The sequence below is a fragment of the Bufo bufo genome, chromosome 6, assembly GCF_905171765.1.
Source record: "Bufo bufo chromosome 6, aBufBuf1.1, whole genome shotgun sequence".
Taxonomy (NCBI): domain Eukaryota; kingdom Metazoa; phylum Chordata; class Amphibia; order Anura; family Bufonidae; genus Bufo; species Bufo bufo.
This window is the reverse complement of record NC_053394.1, coordinates 269,152,757-269,172,803: the sequence shown is the minus strand read 5'-3', so window position 1 is coordinate 269,172,803 and position 20,047 is coordinate 269,152,757. Positions and strand designations below refer to the sequence as shown.

Sequence of the window (20,047 nt, the reverse complement as noted above, 5' to 3'; positions counted from 1 at the left end):
TCTGGAATAGCCAGATACTGCTGTATACTAGTGATGAGCGGCATAGGCAATATTCATTTTCACGATATTTTGTGAATTCTTTGCATAATATTCACAATAAATTCTCGAATTCGTGATCTCCGGTCATTAATTTTGCGATTGTGAAAATCGGCACTAATGATGTGCATATTTTTTGCGCAATACGTGCAACTTCACATTTTATCAGGTCTGAGTAGATATTACTGATTGGTGCAGTAAGTATTGTTCTGACATCACAGCACTATGTCTGTAGCATGTATGTATGGACAGCAGAGAAACAGTAATTACTATCACACTACCTAACACCCAGGGCCGGTGCAAGGATTTTTGCCGCCCTAGGCAAAGATCCATTTTGCCGCCCCCTCATGTCACTCACTCACTGACAGACACACACACACACTGACAGACAGACACGCACTCAGACACTCACTGAATGACATACACAGAAACTCACTGACAGACACACATACACTCACTAACAGACAGACACACACTCAGACACTCATTGAATGACGTACACAGAAACTCACTGACAGACATATTCACTGACAGACACACATACACTCACTGACAGACAGACACACAAATACACTCACTGACAGACACTCACTGACAGACATACACCTACCCACTGAAACACACACGGAAACTCACTGACAGACACTCACTCACTGGCAGACAAACACACACATATACTCACTGACAAACATACACATACTCACTGACAAATACACAGACACTTACTGACCAGTGGCGTACATACCAGGGTCGCAGGGGTCGCAGTTGCGACCGGGCCTGGCACTCCAGGGGGCCCGGCCGCTGGCAGGGGCCCCTCTTTACTCACATGTAATGGAGCGCTCTGGTGGGGCCTGGCATGAAGTACAGTGGCAATTTCGGGCCCCATCAGCGCGCTCCATGCCTCCATTACATGTATAATATGGGGGGGCGCACACTCACTCACACCCGGCCAGGCAGTTCCGTTTCTATAGTGAAGCAGGGAAACCTCTCTGCTCCCTGCTTCACTGATCTTCAGAGCTCAGGAGCTCCCCCTGCTGGCCCCAGATCGCGCTGCTTGCTGTGGGAGGAGACCTGAAAGCCCGGCAATCTGCCTCCTCTCATCAGGGAAGAAGGTAAGTATGTGTATTTATTTTTTTCTAACGCTGCAGACTGGGGGCAGGGGGGGTGTTTGATGGGCACAACTAGAGTGAGGGGGCACAAAAGTTGGCATCTCTACTGAGGGGCACCTAATCTACCATAACTAATTTGAGGGGCACCTAATCTGCCATAACTAATTTGAGGGGGCACCTAATCTGGCATAACTACTGTGAGGGGGGCAAATATAAAGGCATAACTATGAGAGGGCACATATGAAGGCATAACTACTGTGACGGGGCATGTAATCTGGCATAACCACTGTGAGGGGCACATATGTGGGCATATCTAATGTGAGGGGCACATAATCTGGCATAACCACTCTGAGGGGGCACATATCTGGGCATATTTACTTTGAGGGGGCACATAACCGGGCATAAATACTGTGAAGGGGCACATAATCTGGCATTACTACTGTGATGGGACACATAATCTGGCATAACCACTTTGAGGGGGCACATATCTGGGCATATTTACTTTGAGGGGGCACATAACCGGGCATAAATATTGTGAAGGGGCACATAATCTGGCATTACTACTGTGAGGGGACAGATAATCTGGCATAACCACTTTGAGGGGGCACATATCTGGGCATATCTACTTTGAGGGGGCACATAACTGGGCATAAATACTGTGATGGGCACATAATCTGCCATAACTACTGTGAGGGGCACATAATCTGGCATTACTACTGTGAGGGGCACATAATCTGGCATTACTACTGTGAGGGGCACATAGTCTGGCATTACTACTGTGAGGGGGCACATAATCTAGCATTACTACTGTGAGGGGACACATAATCTGGCATTACTACTGTGAGGGGACACATAATCTGGCATAACCACTCTGAGGGGGCACATATATGGGCATAACTACTGTAAGGGGACACATATTTGGCATAACTACTATGAGGGGGCACATATCTGGGCACAACTTCTGTGACAGGAACAAAGGTGGGCATTAGTACTGTGTGGTTGCACTTAGGGGAAATGTCCTAGATTACCCTGCTATACATTGGCATGGCTCAGTCTTACAGGCCAGCACAGCGCCCCCTGCTGGTGATTTCACAGGGGCAGTCACCATCCCTTCCTTATGTGATTATTATTTTTTTCTCACCACAGGGACCTTGGTCCGGATCCAGTGGACATCACGCCAATGCCAGCGACACCCTGGATGAGGTAGGACCAGATTTTATTAGGACTGGGTGAGTGTAGCCATGCATTGGGCTTAGGGCTCTTTAACACGAGCGGATCCCGTGCGGGTAATCCGCTGCGTGAAAGACAGCCAAGCCCCGTTCCGGACAGCAGAGACACGGAGCATTAACATGATTGGTAATGCTCTGCTCCTCTCTGTGATCTTTTTACTACAAAATCACAGAGACATAAAGTTGTCACCGTGATTTTGTAGTAAAAAGATCACAGTCAATCATGTTACTGCTCCGTGTCCCTGCTGTCCAGAATGGGGCTTGGCACTCAGTCACGCAGCGGATTACCCACACGGAAAGAGCCCTTAGTAAGAAAATCTGCAGGTTCTTTGTAAAAATGTTTGCACTGTGGCCCATAACACTATAGTTACAACACTAGTAGGGGAGGTAGTGGGGCGGGGGTTGGAGGCAGGTTGGGGGGGGGAGACGGGGAGGGGGCCCCATAGATCAGTTTCGCACCAGGGCCCCATGGATTGTGTGTACGCCACTGTTACTGACCGACAGACATCCACACTCACTGACTGACATACACTTACTCACTGACATACTCACACAGACACTCAATGACAGACACACATACATTTACTGACAGAAAGACAGACATACATACACTCACTGACATAAATACACAGGCAGACACTCAGTCAAACATTTAAACACTCACCTCCCTGGGGTCCAGTGTGGTGCAGCTCCTCAGTCCTCCAGTGCGCCGTTTAGTATGCCGGGGCCGGAATGACGTCATATTCCGGCATCACAGAGGGCGTGCGAGGGAGGAGTGGGGAGCTGCTAGAACAGCCTCCCTTGCCGCCCGCCTCCTCTCCTCCGGTAATTTACTTGCAGAGCAGGCACCTGCCATCAGGGTAAGCAGATGCCTTCTCTGCCATATTTTACCACCTCCGGACCGCTGTACGCACAGACGCGTCCTGGAGGTGGTTGATTCATTCCGAGTGGACGCATATACGCGAGACGCGAGATTTCCTGTGAACGCGCGCACACAGGCGCGCGCGCTCACAGGAACGGAAGGTAAGAGAGTTGATCTCCAGCCTGCCAGCGGCGATCGTTCGCTGGCAGGCTGGAGATGTGTTTTTTTTAACCCCTAACAGGTATATTAGACGCTGTTTTGATAACAGCGTCTAATATACCTGCTACCTGGTCCTCTGGTGGTCCCCTTTGTTTGGATCGACCACCAGAGGACACAGGTAGCTCAGTAAAGTAGCACCAAGCACCACTACACTACACTACACCCCCCCCCGTCACTTATTAACCCCTTATTAGCCCCTGATCACCCCTAATCACCCCTGATCACCCCATATAGACTCCCTGATCACCCCATATAGACTCCCTGATCACCCCATATAGACTCCCTGATCACCCCCCTGTCATTGATTACCCCCCTGTCATTGATCAACCCCCTGTAAAGCTCCATTCAGATGTCCGCATGATTTTTACGGATCCACTGATAGATGGATCGGATCCGCAAAACGCATCCGGACGTCTGAATGAAGCCTTACAGGGGCATGATCAATGACTGTGGTTATCACCCCATATAGACTCCCTGATCACCCCCCTGTCATTGATCACCCCCCTGTCATTGATTACCCCCCTGTAAAGCTCCATTCAGATGTCCGCATGATTTTTACGGATCCACTGATAGATGGATCGGATCCGCAAAACGCATCCGGACGTCTGAATGAAGCCTTACAGGGGCATGATCAATGACTGTGGTGATCACCCCATATAGACTCCCTGATCACCCCCCTGTAAAGCTCCATTCAGATGTCCGCATGATTTTTACGGATCCACTGATAGATGGATCGGATCCGCAAAACGCATCCGGACGTCTGAATGAAGCCTTACAGGGGCATGATCAATGACTGTGGTTATCACCCCATATAGACTCCCTGATCACCCCCCTGTCATTGATCACCCCCCTGTCATTGATTACCCCCCTGTAAAGCTCCATTCAGACGTCCGCATGATTTTTACGGATCCACTGATAGATGGATCGGATCCGCAAAACGCATCCGGACGTCTGAATGAAGCCTTACAGGGGCATGATCAATGACTGTGGTTATCACCCCATATAGACTCCCTGATCACCCCCCTGTCATTGATTACCCCCCTGTAAAGCTCCATTCAGACGTCCGCATGATTTTTACGGATCCACTGATAGATGGATCGGATCCGCAAAACGCATCCGGACGTCTGAATGAAGCCTTACAGGGGCATGATCAATGACTGTGGTGATCACCCCATATAGACTCCCTGATCACCCCCCTGTCATTGATTACCCCCCTGTCATTGATCACCCCCCTGTAAAGCTCCATTCAGACGTCCGCATGATTTTTACGGATCCACTGATAGATGGATCGGATCCGCAAAACGCATACGGACGTCTGAATGAAGCCTTACACGGGCGTGATCAATGACTGTGGTTATCACCCCATATAGACTCCCTGATCACCCCCCTGTCATTGATCACCCCCCTGTCATTGATCACCCCCCTGTCATTGATCACCCCCCTGTCATTGATCACCCCCCCTGTCATTGATCACCCCCCCTGTCATTGATCACCCCCCCTGTCATTGATCACCCCCCCTGTCATTGATCACCCCCCCTGTCATTGATCACCCCCCTGTCATTGATCACCCCCCTGTCATTGATCAACCCCCTGTCATTGATCAACCCCCCTGTCATTGATCACCCCCCTGTCATTGATCACCCCCCTGTAAGGCTCCATTCAGACATTTTTTTGGCCCAAGTTAGCGGAATTATTATTTTTTTTTCTTACAAAGTCTCATATTCCACTAACTTGTGACAAAAAATTAAATCTCACATGAACTCACCATACCCCTCACGGAATCCAAATGCGTAAAATTTTTTAGACATTTATATTCCAGACTTCTTCTCACGCTTTAGGGCCCCTAGAATGCCAGGGCAGTATAAATACCCCACATGTGACCCCATTTCGGAAAGAAGACACCCCCAGGTATTCCGTGAGGGGCATATTGAGTCCATGAAAGATTGAAATTTTTGTCCCAAGTTAGCGGAACGGGAGACTTTGTGAGAAAAAAATAAAAAATATCAATTTCCGCTAACTTGTGCCAAAAAAAAAAAATTTCTATGAACTCGCCATGCCCCTCATTGAATACCTTGGGGTGTCTTCTTTCCAAAATGGGGTCACATGTGGGGTATTTATACTGCCCTGGCATTCTAGGGGCCCCAAAGCGTGAGAAGAAGTCTGGTATCCAAATGTCTAAAAATTCCCTCCTAAAAGGAATTTGGGCCCCTTTGCGCATCTAGGCTGCAAAAAAGTGTCACACATCTGGTATCGCCGTACTCAGGAGAAGTTGGGGAATGTGTTTTGGGGTGTCATTTTACATATACCCATGCTGGGTGAGATAAATATCTTGGTCAAATGCCAACTTTGTATGAAAAAATGGGAAAAGTTGTCTTTTGCCAAGATATTTATCTCACCCAGCATGGGTATATGTAAAAAGACACCCCAAAACACATTCCCCAACTTCTCCCGAGTACGGAGATACCAGATGTGTGACACTTTTTTGCAGCCTAGGTGGGCAAAGGGGCCCATATTCCAAAGAGCACCTTTCGGATTTCACTGGTCATTTACCTACTTACCACACATTAGGGCCCCTGGAAAATGCCAGGGCAGTATAACTACCCCACAAGTGACCCCATTTTGGAAAGAAGACACCCCAAGGTATTCCGTGAGGGGCATGGCGAGTTCCTAGAATTTTTTATTTTTTGTCACAAGTTAGTGGAAAATGATGATTTTTTTTTTTTTTTCATACAAAGTCTCATATTCCACTAACTTGTGACAAAAAATAAAAACTTCCATGAACTCACTATGCCCATCAGCGAATACCTTGGGGTCTCTTCTTTCCAAAATGGGGTCACTTGTGGGGTAGTTATACTGCCCTGGCATTCTAGGGGCCCAAATGTGTGGTAAGGAGTTTGAAATCAAATTCTGTAAAAAATGACGAGTGAAATCCGAAAGGTGCTCTTTGGAATATGGGCCCCTTTGCCCACCTAGGCTGCAAAAAAGTGTCACACATCTGGTATCTCCGTATTCAGGAGAAGTTGGGGAATGTGTTTTGGGGTGTCTTTTTACATATACCCATGCTGGGTGAGATAAATATCTTGGCAAAAGACAACTTTTCCCATTTTTTTATACAAAGTTGGCATTTGACCAAGATATTTATCTCACCCAGCATGGGTATATGTAAAATGACACCCCAAAACACATTCCCCAACTTCTACTGAATACGGAGATACCAGATGTGTGACACTTTTTTGCAGCCTAGGTGGGCAAAGGGGCCCACATTCCAAAGAGCACCTTTCGGATTTCACTCGTCATTTTTTACAGAATTTGATTTCAAACTCCTTACCACACATTTGGGCCCCTAGAATGCCAGGGCAGTATAACTACCCCACAAGTGACCCCATTTTGGAAAGAAGAGACCCCAAGGTATTTCGTGATGGGCATAGTGAGTTCATGGAAGTTTTTATTTTTTGTCACAAGTTAGTGGAATATGAGACTTTGTAAGAAAAAAAAAAAAAAAAATCATAATTTTCCGCTAACTTGTGACAAAAAATAAAAAGTTCTATGAACTCACTATGCCCATCAGCGAATACCTTAGGGTGTGTACTTTCCGAAATGGGGTCATTTGTGGGGTGTTTGTACTGTCTGGGCATTGTAGAACCTCAGGAAACATGACAGGTGCTCAGAAAGTCAGAGCTGCTTCAAAAAGCGGAAATTCACATTTTTGTACCATAGTTTGTAAACGCTATAACTTTTACCCAAACCATTTTTTTTTTACCCAAACATTTTTTTTTTATCAAAGACATGTAGAACAATAAATTTAGAGCAAAATTTATATATGGATGTCGTTTTTTTTTGCAAAATTTTACAACTGAAAGTGAAAAATGTCATTTTTTTGCAAAAAAATCGTTAAATTTCGATTAATAACAAAAAAAGTAAAAATGTCAGCAGCAATGAAATACCACCAAATGAAAGCTCTATTAGTGAGAAGAAAAGGAGGTAAAATTCATTTGGGTGGTAAGTTGCATGACCGAGCAATAAACAGTGAAAGTAGTGTAGGTCAGAAGTGTAAAAAGTGGCCTGGTCTTTCAGGGTGTTTAAGCTATAGGGGCTGAGGTGGTTAAGAAGGACCTCCACCTACTGGCCCCCCTGTAACGGCGCTGGGGGCGGCTCAAGAGCCGCTCGCCCAGGGCTGCAGCCCCAGTCAGGGGGAGCCCACCAGGGCGTCCCCAGCAGGCCGGCGCCCTAGGCGAACGCCTAGTTCGCCTATATGGTTGCACCGGCCCTGCTAACACCCTGCACTGGAACCTGTTAGCTACACTATATTGCTATCTAACCTACACTGACTATCTCCCACTAACTATCTGTATTATATATATGAGCTAACTATCTAATGTAATTGGATAAGGAATAGGATCGAGATGAAAGCACAGAGCACAGCAATGTCACTGCTTGGGGAATTTCTTATATAGTAACGGGTAGGCAACTTTCCTATTGGTTTCACCATCTTTCTGGACCACTTTAACACCTGGCTACTACACTTTCTTTCTGCCGACATCCCCACTATCATCATGGGTGACTTCAACATCCCTATTGACACCTGCCACTCGGCCGCCTCTAAACTCCTATCTCTCTATTCCTCCTTCGGCCTATCACAGTGGTCTTCAGCTCCCACCCACAGAGATGGTCACACTTTGGATCTTATCTTTACCCGCCTCTGCTCCCTATCTAACCTTTCTAATTCGCCTCTCCCCCTATCTGACCACAACCTACTCACCTTCTCTTCATTGGTCTCTTCTGCTGCTCCCCCGGTCCACACACTAGCACACCTCCGCAGGAACCTTAAACATCTCGACTTTCGCTTGCTTTCTGACTCTCTTCTCCCACTCTCTACCATCTGTTCCCTCCAAGACCCAGATGCTGCTACCACACTATATAACACCACAATAAGTACAGCTCTGGACACTGTTGCCCCCCTCACACACAACAAAACCCGAAAAATTTACAGACAACCCTGGCACACCAACCTGACCAAAAAACTCAGACAAGCTTCCAGGGCTGCTGAGCGGCGATGGAAGAAATCCCATTCAAAAGATCATTTCACTGCATACAAGCAATCCCTCCTCATATTCAAATCCTCACTCGCTGATGCAAAACAGGCCTACTTCTCATCTCTCATATCTTCCCTGGCCCACAGCCCTAAACAACTTTTTAGCACTTTTAACTCCCTTCTCCGTCCCCCAGCACCCCCACCCTCTCCTCTCTTCTCAGCTGAGGACTTTGCCAAATATTTCAAACAAAATATAATCAACATCAGAGAAAGCTTCACTACACAGTCCCCACAGACCCTCTACACAACGGCTCGGTCCTCTTCTCCCAAAACCCGCTTCTCCACAATTACAGAAGAAAAACTCTCCACTCTACTATCCAGATCACATCTCACCACCTGTGCACTTGACCCAATCCCATCCCACCTCATCCCTAACCTCACCACAGTGTTTATCCCAGCCCTAACTCATATCTTCAACCTATCATTAACCTCTGGTGTCTTCCCCTCTGCTTTTAAACATGCTACCATTACACCCATCCTCAAAAAGCCTTCACTTGACCCATCCTCTTTGTCCAGTTATCGCCCCATATCACTTCTTCCGTATGCCTCAAAGCTACTTCAACAACACGTCCATTCTGAACTGTCATCTCACCTCTCCTCCTGCTCCCTCTTTGACCGCCTACAATCTGGCTTCTGGCTTCTGACCCCACCACTCGACTGAGACTGCCCTCACCAAAGTCACCAACGACCTACTGACAGCCAAAACCAAGAAACAATACTCTGTCCTCCTTCTCCTTCACCTGTCCTCTGCCTTCGACTGTTGACCACTCCATTCTGTTGCAAACTCTCTCATCTCTTGGCATTACTGACTTGGCCCTCTCCTGGATCACATCATACCTCACAGACCGGACGTTTAGCATCTCCCACTCCCGCACCACCTCCTCGTCTCATTCCCTCTCTGTTGGTGTCCCGCAAGGCTCTGTCCTAGGACCCTTGCTCTTCTCTATCTACACTTTTGGCCTGGGACAGCTCATAGAGTCCCATGGCTTTCAGTATCACTCTTACACTGACGACACACAAATCTACCTCTCTGGTCCAGACATCACCACCTTACTATCAAGAATCCCACAATGTCTATCTTCTATATCATCCTTCTTCTCCTCTCGCTTTCTAAAACTTAACATGGATAAAACAGAATTCATCCTCTTTTCCCCATCTTGCTCAACCCCCCCAACAGACCTATCTATCACGATCAATGGCTGCACACGCTCTCCGGTCAACAAAGTCTGCTGCCTTGGAGTGGCCTTGGATTCTGCCCTCTCCTTCAGACCGCACATCCAAGCCCTTTCCACCAACTGCCGCCTCCAACTCAAAAACATCTCCCGCATCCGTGCTTTCCTTAACTTTGAATCTGCGAAAATGCTTGTACATGCCCTCATCATCTCCCGCCTAGACTACTGTAACACTCTCCTCTGTGGCCTTCCATCTAGCACTCTCGCACCCCTCCAATCTATCCTCAACTCTGCTGCCCGACTAATCCACATCTCACCCTATTACTCCTCTGCCTCTCCCCTCTGCCAATCCCTTCACTGGCTACCCATTGCCCAGAGAATTCACTTCAAAGTACTAACAAATACATACAAGGCCGTCCATAACCTTTCCCCTCCCTACATCTCTGAGCTACTTTCCCGATACACCCCCACACGCACTCTCCGATCCTCACAAGACCTCCTTCTTTCCTCTCCTCTTATCGCCTCTTCCCACAATCGACTCCAAGATTTCTCCCGTGCATACCCCATACTCTGGAACTCGCTACCCCAACATATCAGACTCTCACCCACAGTGGAATCCTTCAAAAGAAACCTGAAAACCCACCTCTTCAGACAAGCGTACAACCAGTGACCCTGCTGCCTTGACCAACTTCACCCGCACCTACTGTGTCCTTCTCCCATACCATGTAGATTGTAAGACCTCACGGTTAGGGCCCTATCTCCTTCTGTACCAGTTTGTAACTCGTCTTGTTTATGATTAGTGCAATTGTCTGTATTATGTATGTATACCTCTTCTCATATGTACAGCGCTGTAGAATAAATGGCGCTTTAATAATAAATAATATTAATAATAATATTGGTTGCTAGGGATGTTGCTAAGCTCAGACAAAGACATTGCAGCCTTCTCATTGGCTCACAAGCAAGAAGGAGGTTACTGATGAAAAAAAATCTAGAATATTCGCGATTACGAATATATAGCACTATATTCTACATCTTTGCAAATTCTCGAAGTGCCGATATTCACGATAAAAATTTGCTATTAGAATATTCGCAATCAACACTACTGTACACCACCAAATCCCTATTGACTATAATGGGATCCAACAGGAATCAGTCGGCTTTCCAAAATAAATGCATACAAGTGGTATTTGTCCAACCAAAAGTTGGCATTTATGCCAGAAAGTCGCCGAACCCTATTATAGTCAAAGGGGATCTGATGGTGTGGGGCAGTATCCGGTTTTGCTATATACGGTAACTCTAATAGTCTTTTCCTCTGTCAGAACAGACAACCAGATTAACTCTACCGCAGATATGAACGTAGCCTTACATGGTTCACAGATGACTGATCCTGACCACATTCTGTGCCATCAATAATAATCAATGTGCAATCTTCTGTTTTAGTTCCTACGATTGTCTCCTGGATGATCCCTTTGAACATAAATGGCCAAAGCTCCCAGAATTACCAGGAATCAATTACTCAATGGATGAACAATGCAGATTTGATTTTGGAGTGGGTTACAAGATGTGCACTGCTGTAAGTATCTTACTTAATGCTATAAACATAGCACGTGCTCGGCTATTTTCGTAAGTCCTGTAAGAATGAATGGGAAGCGCATTACACAAGCATGGCCACAGCTCCATTCACTCCTAAGGGACCTGTCACGGCTGAGGATGGGGGAAATCCTCAGCCGTGTGGAGCCAGGTGATGTTATGGCTGCTTGACCAAGAAGACAGGATTAGGGAGCAGGTCACCTCCTAAACGCATCCCTAACCTGACCCTGACTCCTAGCTACATGAGCCAACCTTGATGGTAGGAGGGCTCATGCTCCGGAACCTAGAAGTCCCTGCTAGCCCTCAAGATGGCCCTAAGCTAGGAGCTGAGTAAGACAACCCACTCCTCCTAAGCACGGAGGAGCAGGAGTCTCAACGGCCAAGCTGCTGGAAAAGGGGAAACATAAACAGCCTATGTATATGGCAGGTGCTGCACTAGTTCCAGCCACCTGCCACAGCCCTGCTGACTGGATCCGTGTGCAGGAAAGCTGAAGTCCACAAATAGCAGACAGACATCAGCACAAACTCATCCACACACCGGAACCCAGATACATGGCAGCACTAAATAGTACAGGAAAACATAAACATAAACTATGACCACAGTGGTGGCTCTCACAGGCGGATGGAAAACACAGGAGGCTGCTTCAGCTAGCAAGACTGAAGCAACCTACTGAGCCCTGCTAGAGAGAGGGTCTATATAGGCCAAAGTGGCCACACCCAAGGGTTGGACACACCCAGTGACATCACACACACACTGGGAAGGAAGTTAACCCTTCCAGTACCACAGAAGGGAAAGACACATAAATGGGAAGTGCACACAATACATACAACGTGCATAACATACACACACCTAACATAAAGGTTGCTAGGTGTGACCGCATGCCAGGGCAGCAAGCTGCCTAGCGACGCTCAGGCTGCTCTGCTGCAAAATACAACACTGGTTGCCCGCGGCAACCACAAGTGAGGCCACAGACAAGCGGCCCTCACCCGTGGTTGAACACCCATACAAAACCGCAGGCAACTGCATGCAACTGCAACTGCAGGAGTCACGGTCATGGGCATGGCCGTGACAGGACCTGATTGAAATAGCCAAGCCAGCGTTCGGCTATTTTCGGCGTGGTCATCTCTCCTTCACTTTGTGGGCTCCATTCTAGAGATATGTGTGTGTCCAAGAGGTGGGACCCACATGAGACATTAGTGGCACATCTTAGTAATATGTAGTGTTGGGCGTGAATATTCGAATAGCAAATATTAATTGCTAATATCGGCACTTAGAGAATTCGCTAATATTTAGAATATAGTGATATATATTTGTATTTTTCGAATATTCTAGATTTTTTTCTAGAACCCATGATCCCTTCCTGCTTCTTGCTTGTGAGCCAATGAGAAGGCTGCAATGTCTTTGTCTGAGCTTAGCAACAACCCTAGTAACCAATAGGAAAGTTGTCTACCCCTTACTATATAAGAACCCCCCCAGCAGCCATTTTCTGCAGTTTTTTAAAGTTCTGAGAGAGACAGCAGTGTCATTGCTGTGCTCTGTGCTTTCCACACTATATTAGATAGATAGTTAGATAGCTTATATGTATAATACAGATAGTTAGTGGGAGATAGTCAGTGTAGGCTATATCCTGATATAGTGTAGCTGTTCCAGTGTAGGGTGTTAAGTAGTGTGATAGGTTCTGCTGCCCATACATACATGCTACAGACATAGTGCGTGATGTCACAACAATACTTAGTGCACCAATCAGTAATATGTAGTCAGACCTGCTAAAATGTGAAGTTTCACGTATAGGGCCAAAATCTGCGCATCATTAATTGCCGATTAGCACAATCGCAAATATATTGGAGCACTCTATCTGCATATAAAGCCATTTTTAATGTTCTCCCGTGCCAACCATTTTCTCCAGTCTCAGGAAACTTCTAACAGCTTGGAAAATGTAGCAAAAGTGACCCACGCCTGTATTGCGCGCGCTTAATGCAAATATTACATTGCTGATTTTCGTAGTCAAGAAAATAATAGCGAATTCGCGAATATATGACAAATATTCTACAAAATATTTGCGAACTATCACGAATTTGAATATTGCCCCTGCCGCTCATCACTAGTAATATGGCACCAATGTTTGAGATACAACCCCGTTAAACACTTTTGTCCTCCACCCTCCTACTGGAATGAGAAAGTGTACACCACAAATAGATAGATCCCAGGTCTTTAAAATTTGTTGGTACTTTACTGAAGCAACATTATAAGCATCAAATGTATTTTTATTTTTTTTTGGCATTGAAAGGGTGTCAAACAAGTGTCAGAGATTGGCAATGTTTGTTATATTTAAGAGGCTTACTGTATACATACCCTAAAAACTAGATTTCCATAGTTCATGAATTCTAGAAATGATTTTATGTATTTGTATTCATTTAGCCTATATGATATTCAATATGTTCCACCTTGCCCCGCCTATAAGTGTTCATTATTTTAAATGATTTTCATTTATGTCATCACTTCTAGCGTTGCAATGTGATTGATCCACTATTACTTTTAAATCACTGCCATTTCTGTAGTATATTATGCAATGAGTAAGCATGGGATCGTGCGAAACGCGTAAGCAATACAGTGGTGTAAAAATGCAAAAAGTCAAAACATTTTTGCGCAAGTGAACCTAAAAAGCCGCAAAAGCCCCATTTTGCTACTTTTTGATGCCAGAATTCTGAGTGAAGGCATGATAAATCAGGGTCATTATGTATTCAGGATGAATAAATGAGGATTCTTCATGTATGATCCTCACCCTGGAGAACACAACGAGGTGGAAAAAGATTAGACAAAAGGTCTGTTGTTTTCCTAAAAACAGGGTGTTAAACTGCAGTATCAGACACTGACTGTGAACCCATAAATAAGAATGACCCTTTTTCTGGGAAAAAAAAAGGGCCTCACAGTAAAGTAATATGCTCAGTTGTGCCCCCTCACAGTAATATGCCCAACTGTGCTCCCTCACAGTAATATGCCCAGCTGTGCCCCCTCACAGTAATATGCCCAGTTATGTGCCCCCTCACAGTAATATGCCCAGCTGTGCCCTCTTACAGTAATATGCCCAGTTGTGCCCCCTCACAGTAATATGCCCAGGATTGTGACCCCCTTCACAGGCAGCAAAAAAAAACTAAAAAATAAATAAACTCCACATACTCACCTCCTTCCCCAGCAGCAGGATACATGGAGCTTCCGGCCGGCCCCTCACCCTGCCAAGACCAGCAGTGTGGAGCGCTAACAGGAGGAGGAATGATGGAGCAGGGAGTGGACGGCTTCCTAAGGAAGCAGAGACAGCTGCCAGAAAGCGGGACATAGCTCCCCAGTACCGGAACCGCGGGACAGCCACTGAAATCTGGGACTGTCCCGCCGAATCCGGGATGGTTGGGAGGTATGCCTTCTCATTTTCAATTGCTAATTTCACGATGGCAGGGTGCAAGCCATATAGAACTTCATTAACTGGTCTCCTGAAATCTCTCAACTGAGTTGTGAGATATAGACCTTAAGCTCTTTTTCTCTCTCCTATTCTAGACTCTGTTATGCTTATTTACTGAGCCTTTAAAAAAAATATGAGTCTTAGGAGAATATATAACAATTGTTAGGTTAATTGGTACATATATGATTACACTGTAATTGTTTCGAGTCTGAATTGAACTTTTCAAAAAGTCTGACAAGTCGGCCCTGAAACAAATTTGAAGAAGTTTGCTCATCTCTAGTTAACATCAATTTTTGGGGAAAACTCAGGATGGATTCCAAATTTATAGAATTGATTTGCTCATCTCTAGTATGTACACTTATATATATATCTCCTTGTGCTATATAGATCAATTTTCTCCAAATATTTTTCCACTATGTTTTTGGTGGTAGCCTCAAACTGTTCAATCAGTGCTTTTTCATAATAAGATTTTTTTTAATCCATTCTTGTGCTTGCATCCTCACATAATGCTTCTTTGGGAACGAGACATGCAAGCTAGTCTCCTTTCCAAAAAGAAAGGAATACAGAGTGTCTCATGCCAGGAACCACCCTTTACAAGAGCTGAGCAAAGAAAACTTGCTTGGCTGCAGAGAGGCAATGGTCGGGGTATTATTCCTCCTAATGGAGTGTGCCAAGTATGAATGAGAAGTATCGTCGTAAGCCAGTCAACGCTCCTCTGGGTTTCCGGGGAAAAAAATTAAAAAAATTAGCACATTTTACTGCTGGCTTCAGCTAGGCTTAGGAAAGCTAATTTTAATATCTGTTCCAGAGATCCAGAGGGGATTAACTGGCCTACAATACACACACATACTACGCATACTAGGCACCCTCCATAATGAGAAAGAGTACCTAGTAGCATACTAGTCTCTCATCCTAGAGTCTTTCCAGAAGAAAATATAAGTACTCGGAGACCAGAAAGTGTTATATACCAACTTTCAAAACGATTGAAGCATATTTGATTCAGTTAAATCAAACACAAATTCGGCGAATCAGCTCAAAAATAAATTTTCCCAAATTCTCTCATCTCTAATTTAGACTTCTACTTAGTCGTTGTAGTTTTTTTTTTCAATGACTTATCTTTTCTCTGATGAAATTACCTTTTTGCTGATTAAATGTATGGAAAGGCTGTTCATGTACAGTCAGATTGAAAATCTGCAAATGTTTGTTCTCATTTGTTCTCACAGTTTAGAACATTTGACCCTTGCAAGCAGCTGTGGTGCAGTCACCCAGATAATCCTTATTTCTGCAAAACGAAGAAGGGCCCCCCTCTTGACGGAACTGAATGTTCTCCTGGAAAGGTAATTTAATACTTATTCAAAACTTTCTCAATAATATATATACAATTTGCTGCTGACTTGACATATTTTGTTTTGTGAGTCTATATCATACTTGGAGAATCTTTCACACAGAGAATGATTGTTGTCTTACATTATAGCTATTGAACCTTTTTAGATGTAATGCTTGGCTTTTCTGTAATGTTTAAAGATTTCAAGAGAGAGGACTGTGCGCACGCAAAGCCAACCTCTCCGTTGAATGTCATGCATAAAGTGTCTGCACAGACTCAACAAATTGGATCTCCATTCACCTGACATGAGTGCCAGAACTGATAAGTGGCAGACACCTAATATTCATTTATGGCAGGGGTACTCAAGTACTTTTTGTAAAGGTCCACATACCTGAGTCTGCTGTAGGATGAAGGTTCGAGCTGCAAAACAAAGAAATATATATGGAGGGACAACACCATTGGCGTGTAGCGCTACCTTATTATTTTATTTTTTTGCAATAATCCACAACTCCAAGCACACCCAATTTCCTTTCTGCCTACCAAACAGTAAGAATGTCCTTTCAGTGCCTCCTAACAATAATGATGCCCCTCAGAAAGTATGATATCCCTTTAGTGCTCCACAGAGTATGATACCCCTAAGTGCACCCTCACAGCAGGGTGATCCCTTGGTGCCCCCACCTATTATGATGCTCCTTAGTGCCCCTGACACATTGCAATGCCTCCTTGGTTCCTCCCCACAGAGTATGAATACCCTAAGTGCCCCCTCATAATAGTAATGCCCTCTCTGTGCCCCTTTTACAGTAGTAATGCCCTCTCTGTGCCCCTTTTACAGTAGTAATGCCCTCTCTGTGCCCCTTTCACAGTAGTAATGCCCTATCTGTGCCCCTTCACAGTTGTAATGCCCTCTTTGTGCCCCTTCACAGTAATAATCCCCATTGTGCCCCTGCAGAGTAATAATCCCCATTGTGCCCCTTCATAGTAATAATCCCCATTGTGCCCCCTTCATAGTAATAATCCCCAGTAATAATGCCCCTTAACAGTAGTAATGCCCATTGTACCCCCCTTAAAGTAATAATGCCCATTGTGCCCCCTAAATAGTAATAATGCCCATTGTGACCCCTTAATAGTAGTAATGCCCATTGTGCCCCTTCACAGTAATAATGCCCATTGTGCCTCCTTTACAGTCTTAATATTAGTAATGCCCTTTGTGCTAGTAATGCCCATTGTGCCCCCTTCATAGTAGTAATGCCCTCTGTGCACTGTGCCCCCTTCAAAGTAGTAATGCCCTCTGTGCCCCCTCCATAGTAGCAATGTCCATTGTGCCCTCTCCATTATAAAAATGCCCATTGTGCCCCTTCACATTAGCAATGCCCATTGTGCCCCCTCCAGAGTAAAAATGTCCATTGTGCCTCCTTCACATTAGCAATGCCCATTGTTCTCCCTCCAAAGTAGAAGTGCCTATTGTGCCCCCTTCACATTAGCAATGCCCATTGTGCCCCTTCCAGAGTAGAAATGCGCATTGTGCCTCCTCCACAGTAGAAATGCCCATTGTACCCCCTCCATTTTGCCCCCTTCACATTTGCAATGCTCATTGTGTTACATAGTTACATATTTAATATGGTTGAAAAAAGACATACGTCCATCAAGTTCAACCAAGAGATAGGTGGGGACGCGAATCCCAGAAGAAAGTGAGACGTTTTCATAAGCATTAGTTTTTTACTTTTAAGAATTCATCTAAACCCTTTTTGAAACTGTCCACTGTTCCTGCTGTGACCACGTCCTGAGGAAGTCTATTCCACAGAGTCACAGTTCTCACAGAAGCTTTGACGCTTCTGGAGACTGAACTTTTTCTTCTTCAGTCGGAGGCAGTGCCCCCTTGTCTTTTGAGCACATTTTACATGGAACAGATTTTCACCGTATTTTTTGTATGGCCCATTTATATACTTGTATAGGTTAATAATGTCCCCCCTTAGACGTCTCTTCTCAAGACTAAATAAATTAAATTATTTTAATCTTTCTTCATAACTAAGACCCTCCATGCCCCTTATCATTTTAGTCGCTCTCCTCTGTACTTTTTCCAGCTGCAGTGCATCCTTTCTATGTAGTGGTGGCCAGAACTGGACTGCATATTCCAGATGAGGCCGCACCAGCACTTTGTAAAGTGGTAGTATTACATCACTGCCCCGCGAGTCCATGCCTCGTTTAATGCATGCCAATATCCTGATGGTCTTAGAAGCAGCTGATTGACATTGCATGCTGTAATTTAATCTACAATCCACAAGTATACCCAAATCCTTCTCTATAAGTGACTCTCCCAGTGCTACATCACCTAGGACATATGAAGCACAGAGATTATTACTACCAAGATGCATAACTTTACATTTGTCCACATTGAACCTCATTTGCCAAGTTGATGCCCAATCACTCAGAGTGTTCAAGTCAGCTTGTAGTGTGGACATCTTCCATAGACTGTACAGTTCTACACAGCTTAGTGTCATCTGCAAAAATATATATGGTGCTATTAATCCCGTTCCTCAATATCATTAATAAATAAATTAAATAATAAAGGGCCCAGCACTGAACCTTGGGGTACACCACTTATAACCTGGAACCATTCTGAATAGGAATCATTGACCACAACACGGTCCTTCAGACAGTTTTTAATACAATTACAAACTATGCTTTCCAAACCAATAGACCTTACTTTACTTATTAAGCGTCTATGAGGGACAGTATCAAAAGACTTTGCAAAATCCAGAAACACTACATCCACAGCCGCCCCTCTGTCCAGGCTACTACTCACCTCCTCATAAAAACAAATCAGGTTAGTCTGACAACTTCTGTCCTTGGTAAACCCATGCTGGTTATCACTTATAATATTATTTATAGTCACATACTCCTGTATATAGTCCCTTAAGAGTTCTTCAAACATTTCTCCCACAACAGAAGTTAAACTAACTGGTCTATAATTACCTGTGGAGGACTTTGATCCTTTTTTGAATATGGGCACCACGTTTGCCTTGCGCCAATCACTTGGCACTGTACCAGTCCCTAGAGAATCCTTAAAAATTATAAACAGGGGCACAGCAATTACTGAACTGAGCTCTTTAAGCACTCTTGGGTGTACATCTGGACCCTGAGATTTGTTCACATTTACCCTATTTAACTTCTCTTGGACCATATCTACAGTTAGCCAATTGAGTATATCACTGGATGTACTAACAGCCCCGGTGCCACAGATATCAGCTCCTTTCTCTTCTTTTGTATATACAAAGCTAAAAAACCTATTTAGGAACTCTGCCTTTTCCTTATCTTCAGTGACTACACCCCCCCCCCCCCTTTTACCATTATTTAGGGACCTACCTGCTCAGACCTAGGTTTTTTAGCATTTATATATTTAAAAAACTTTTTGGTATTTGTTTTGCTTTCTTTTGCTACCTGCTGTTTGTTTTGTATCTTTGCTAATTTTATCTCCTTTTTGCAGATTTTATTAAGTCCCTTGTAATCTTCAAACGCTACAGCTGACCCCTCAGATTAGTATTTTTTAAATGCCCCACTTCTTGTCTTTTATTGCTCTTTTTACAGTAGCTGTAAGCCATGGGGGGTTTAATTTTAGCCGTTTATACTTGTTACCCAAAGGGATACATTTTTTAGTGCAATTACTCAATGTGGATTTGAAGCTCTCCCATTTATCCTCAGTATTATTATGTGACAGTAGCTGCTCCCAGTCTTTGCCCTGAAATGCTGCCCTCAACCCAGGGAAATTTTTGAAATTCAGTGTCTTTGCTCTGCCTGACAGAGTTTGCTTTTTATAGTTTAGGGGGAATATAATTATATTGTGGTCACTATTACCTAGTGTTTCTCGAACAGTAACATTACCAACAAGCTCTGCATCATTAGAAATTACCAGATCCAACAGAGCATCGCCCCTAGTGGGAGCTTCTAGAACTGACCCATAA

General features: G+C 44.7%; 1 protein-coding gene across 1 annotated transcript in view; it reads left to right on the top strand.

The window, feature by feature from the left end:
- Window positions 1-20,047, top strand: part of ADAMTS14 (ADAM metallopeptidase with thrombospondin type 1 motif 14) — a 237,933-nt gene that overhangs the window by 164,894 nt on the left and 52,992 nt on the right. The window contains 2 exon segments of the mRNA XM_040437079.1: window positions 11,160-11,292; window positions 15,988-16,101. Of these exon segments, the coding sequence (XP_040293013.1) occupies window positions 11,160-11,292; window positions 15,988-16,101 (247 nt within the window).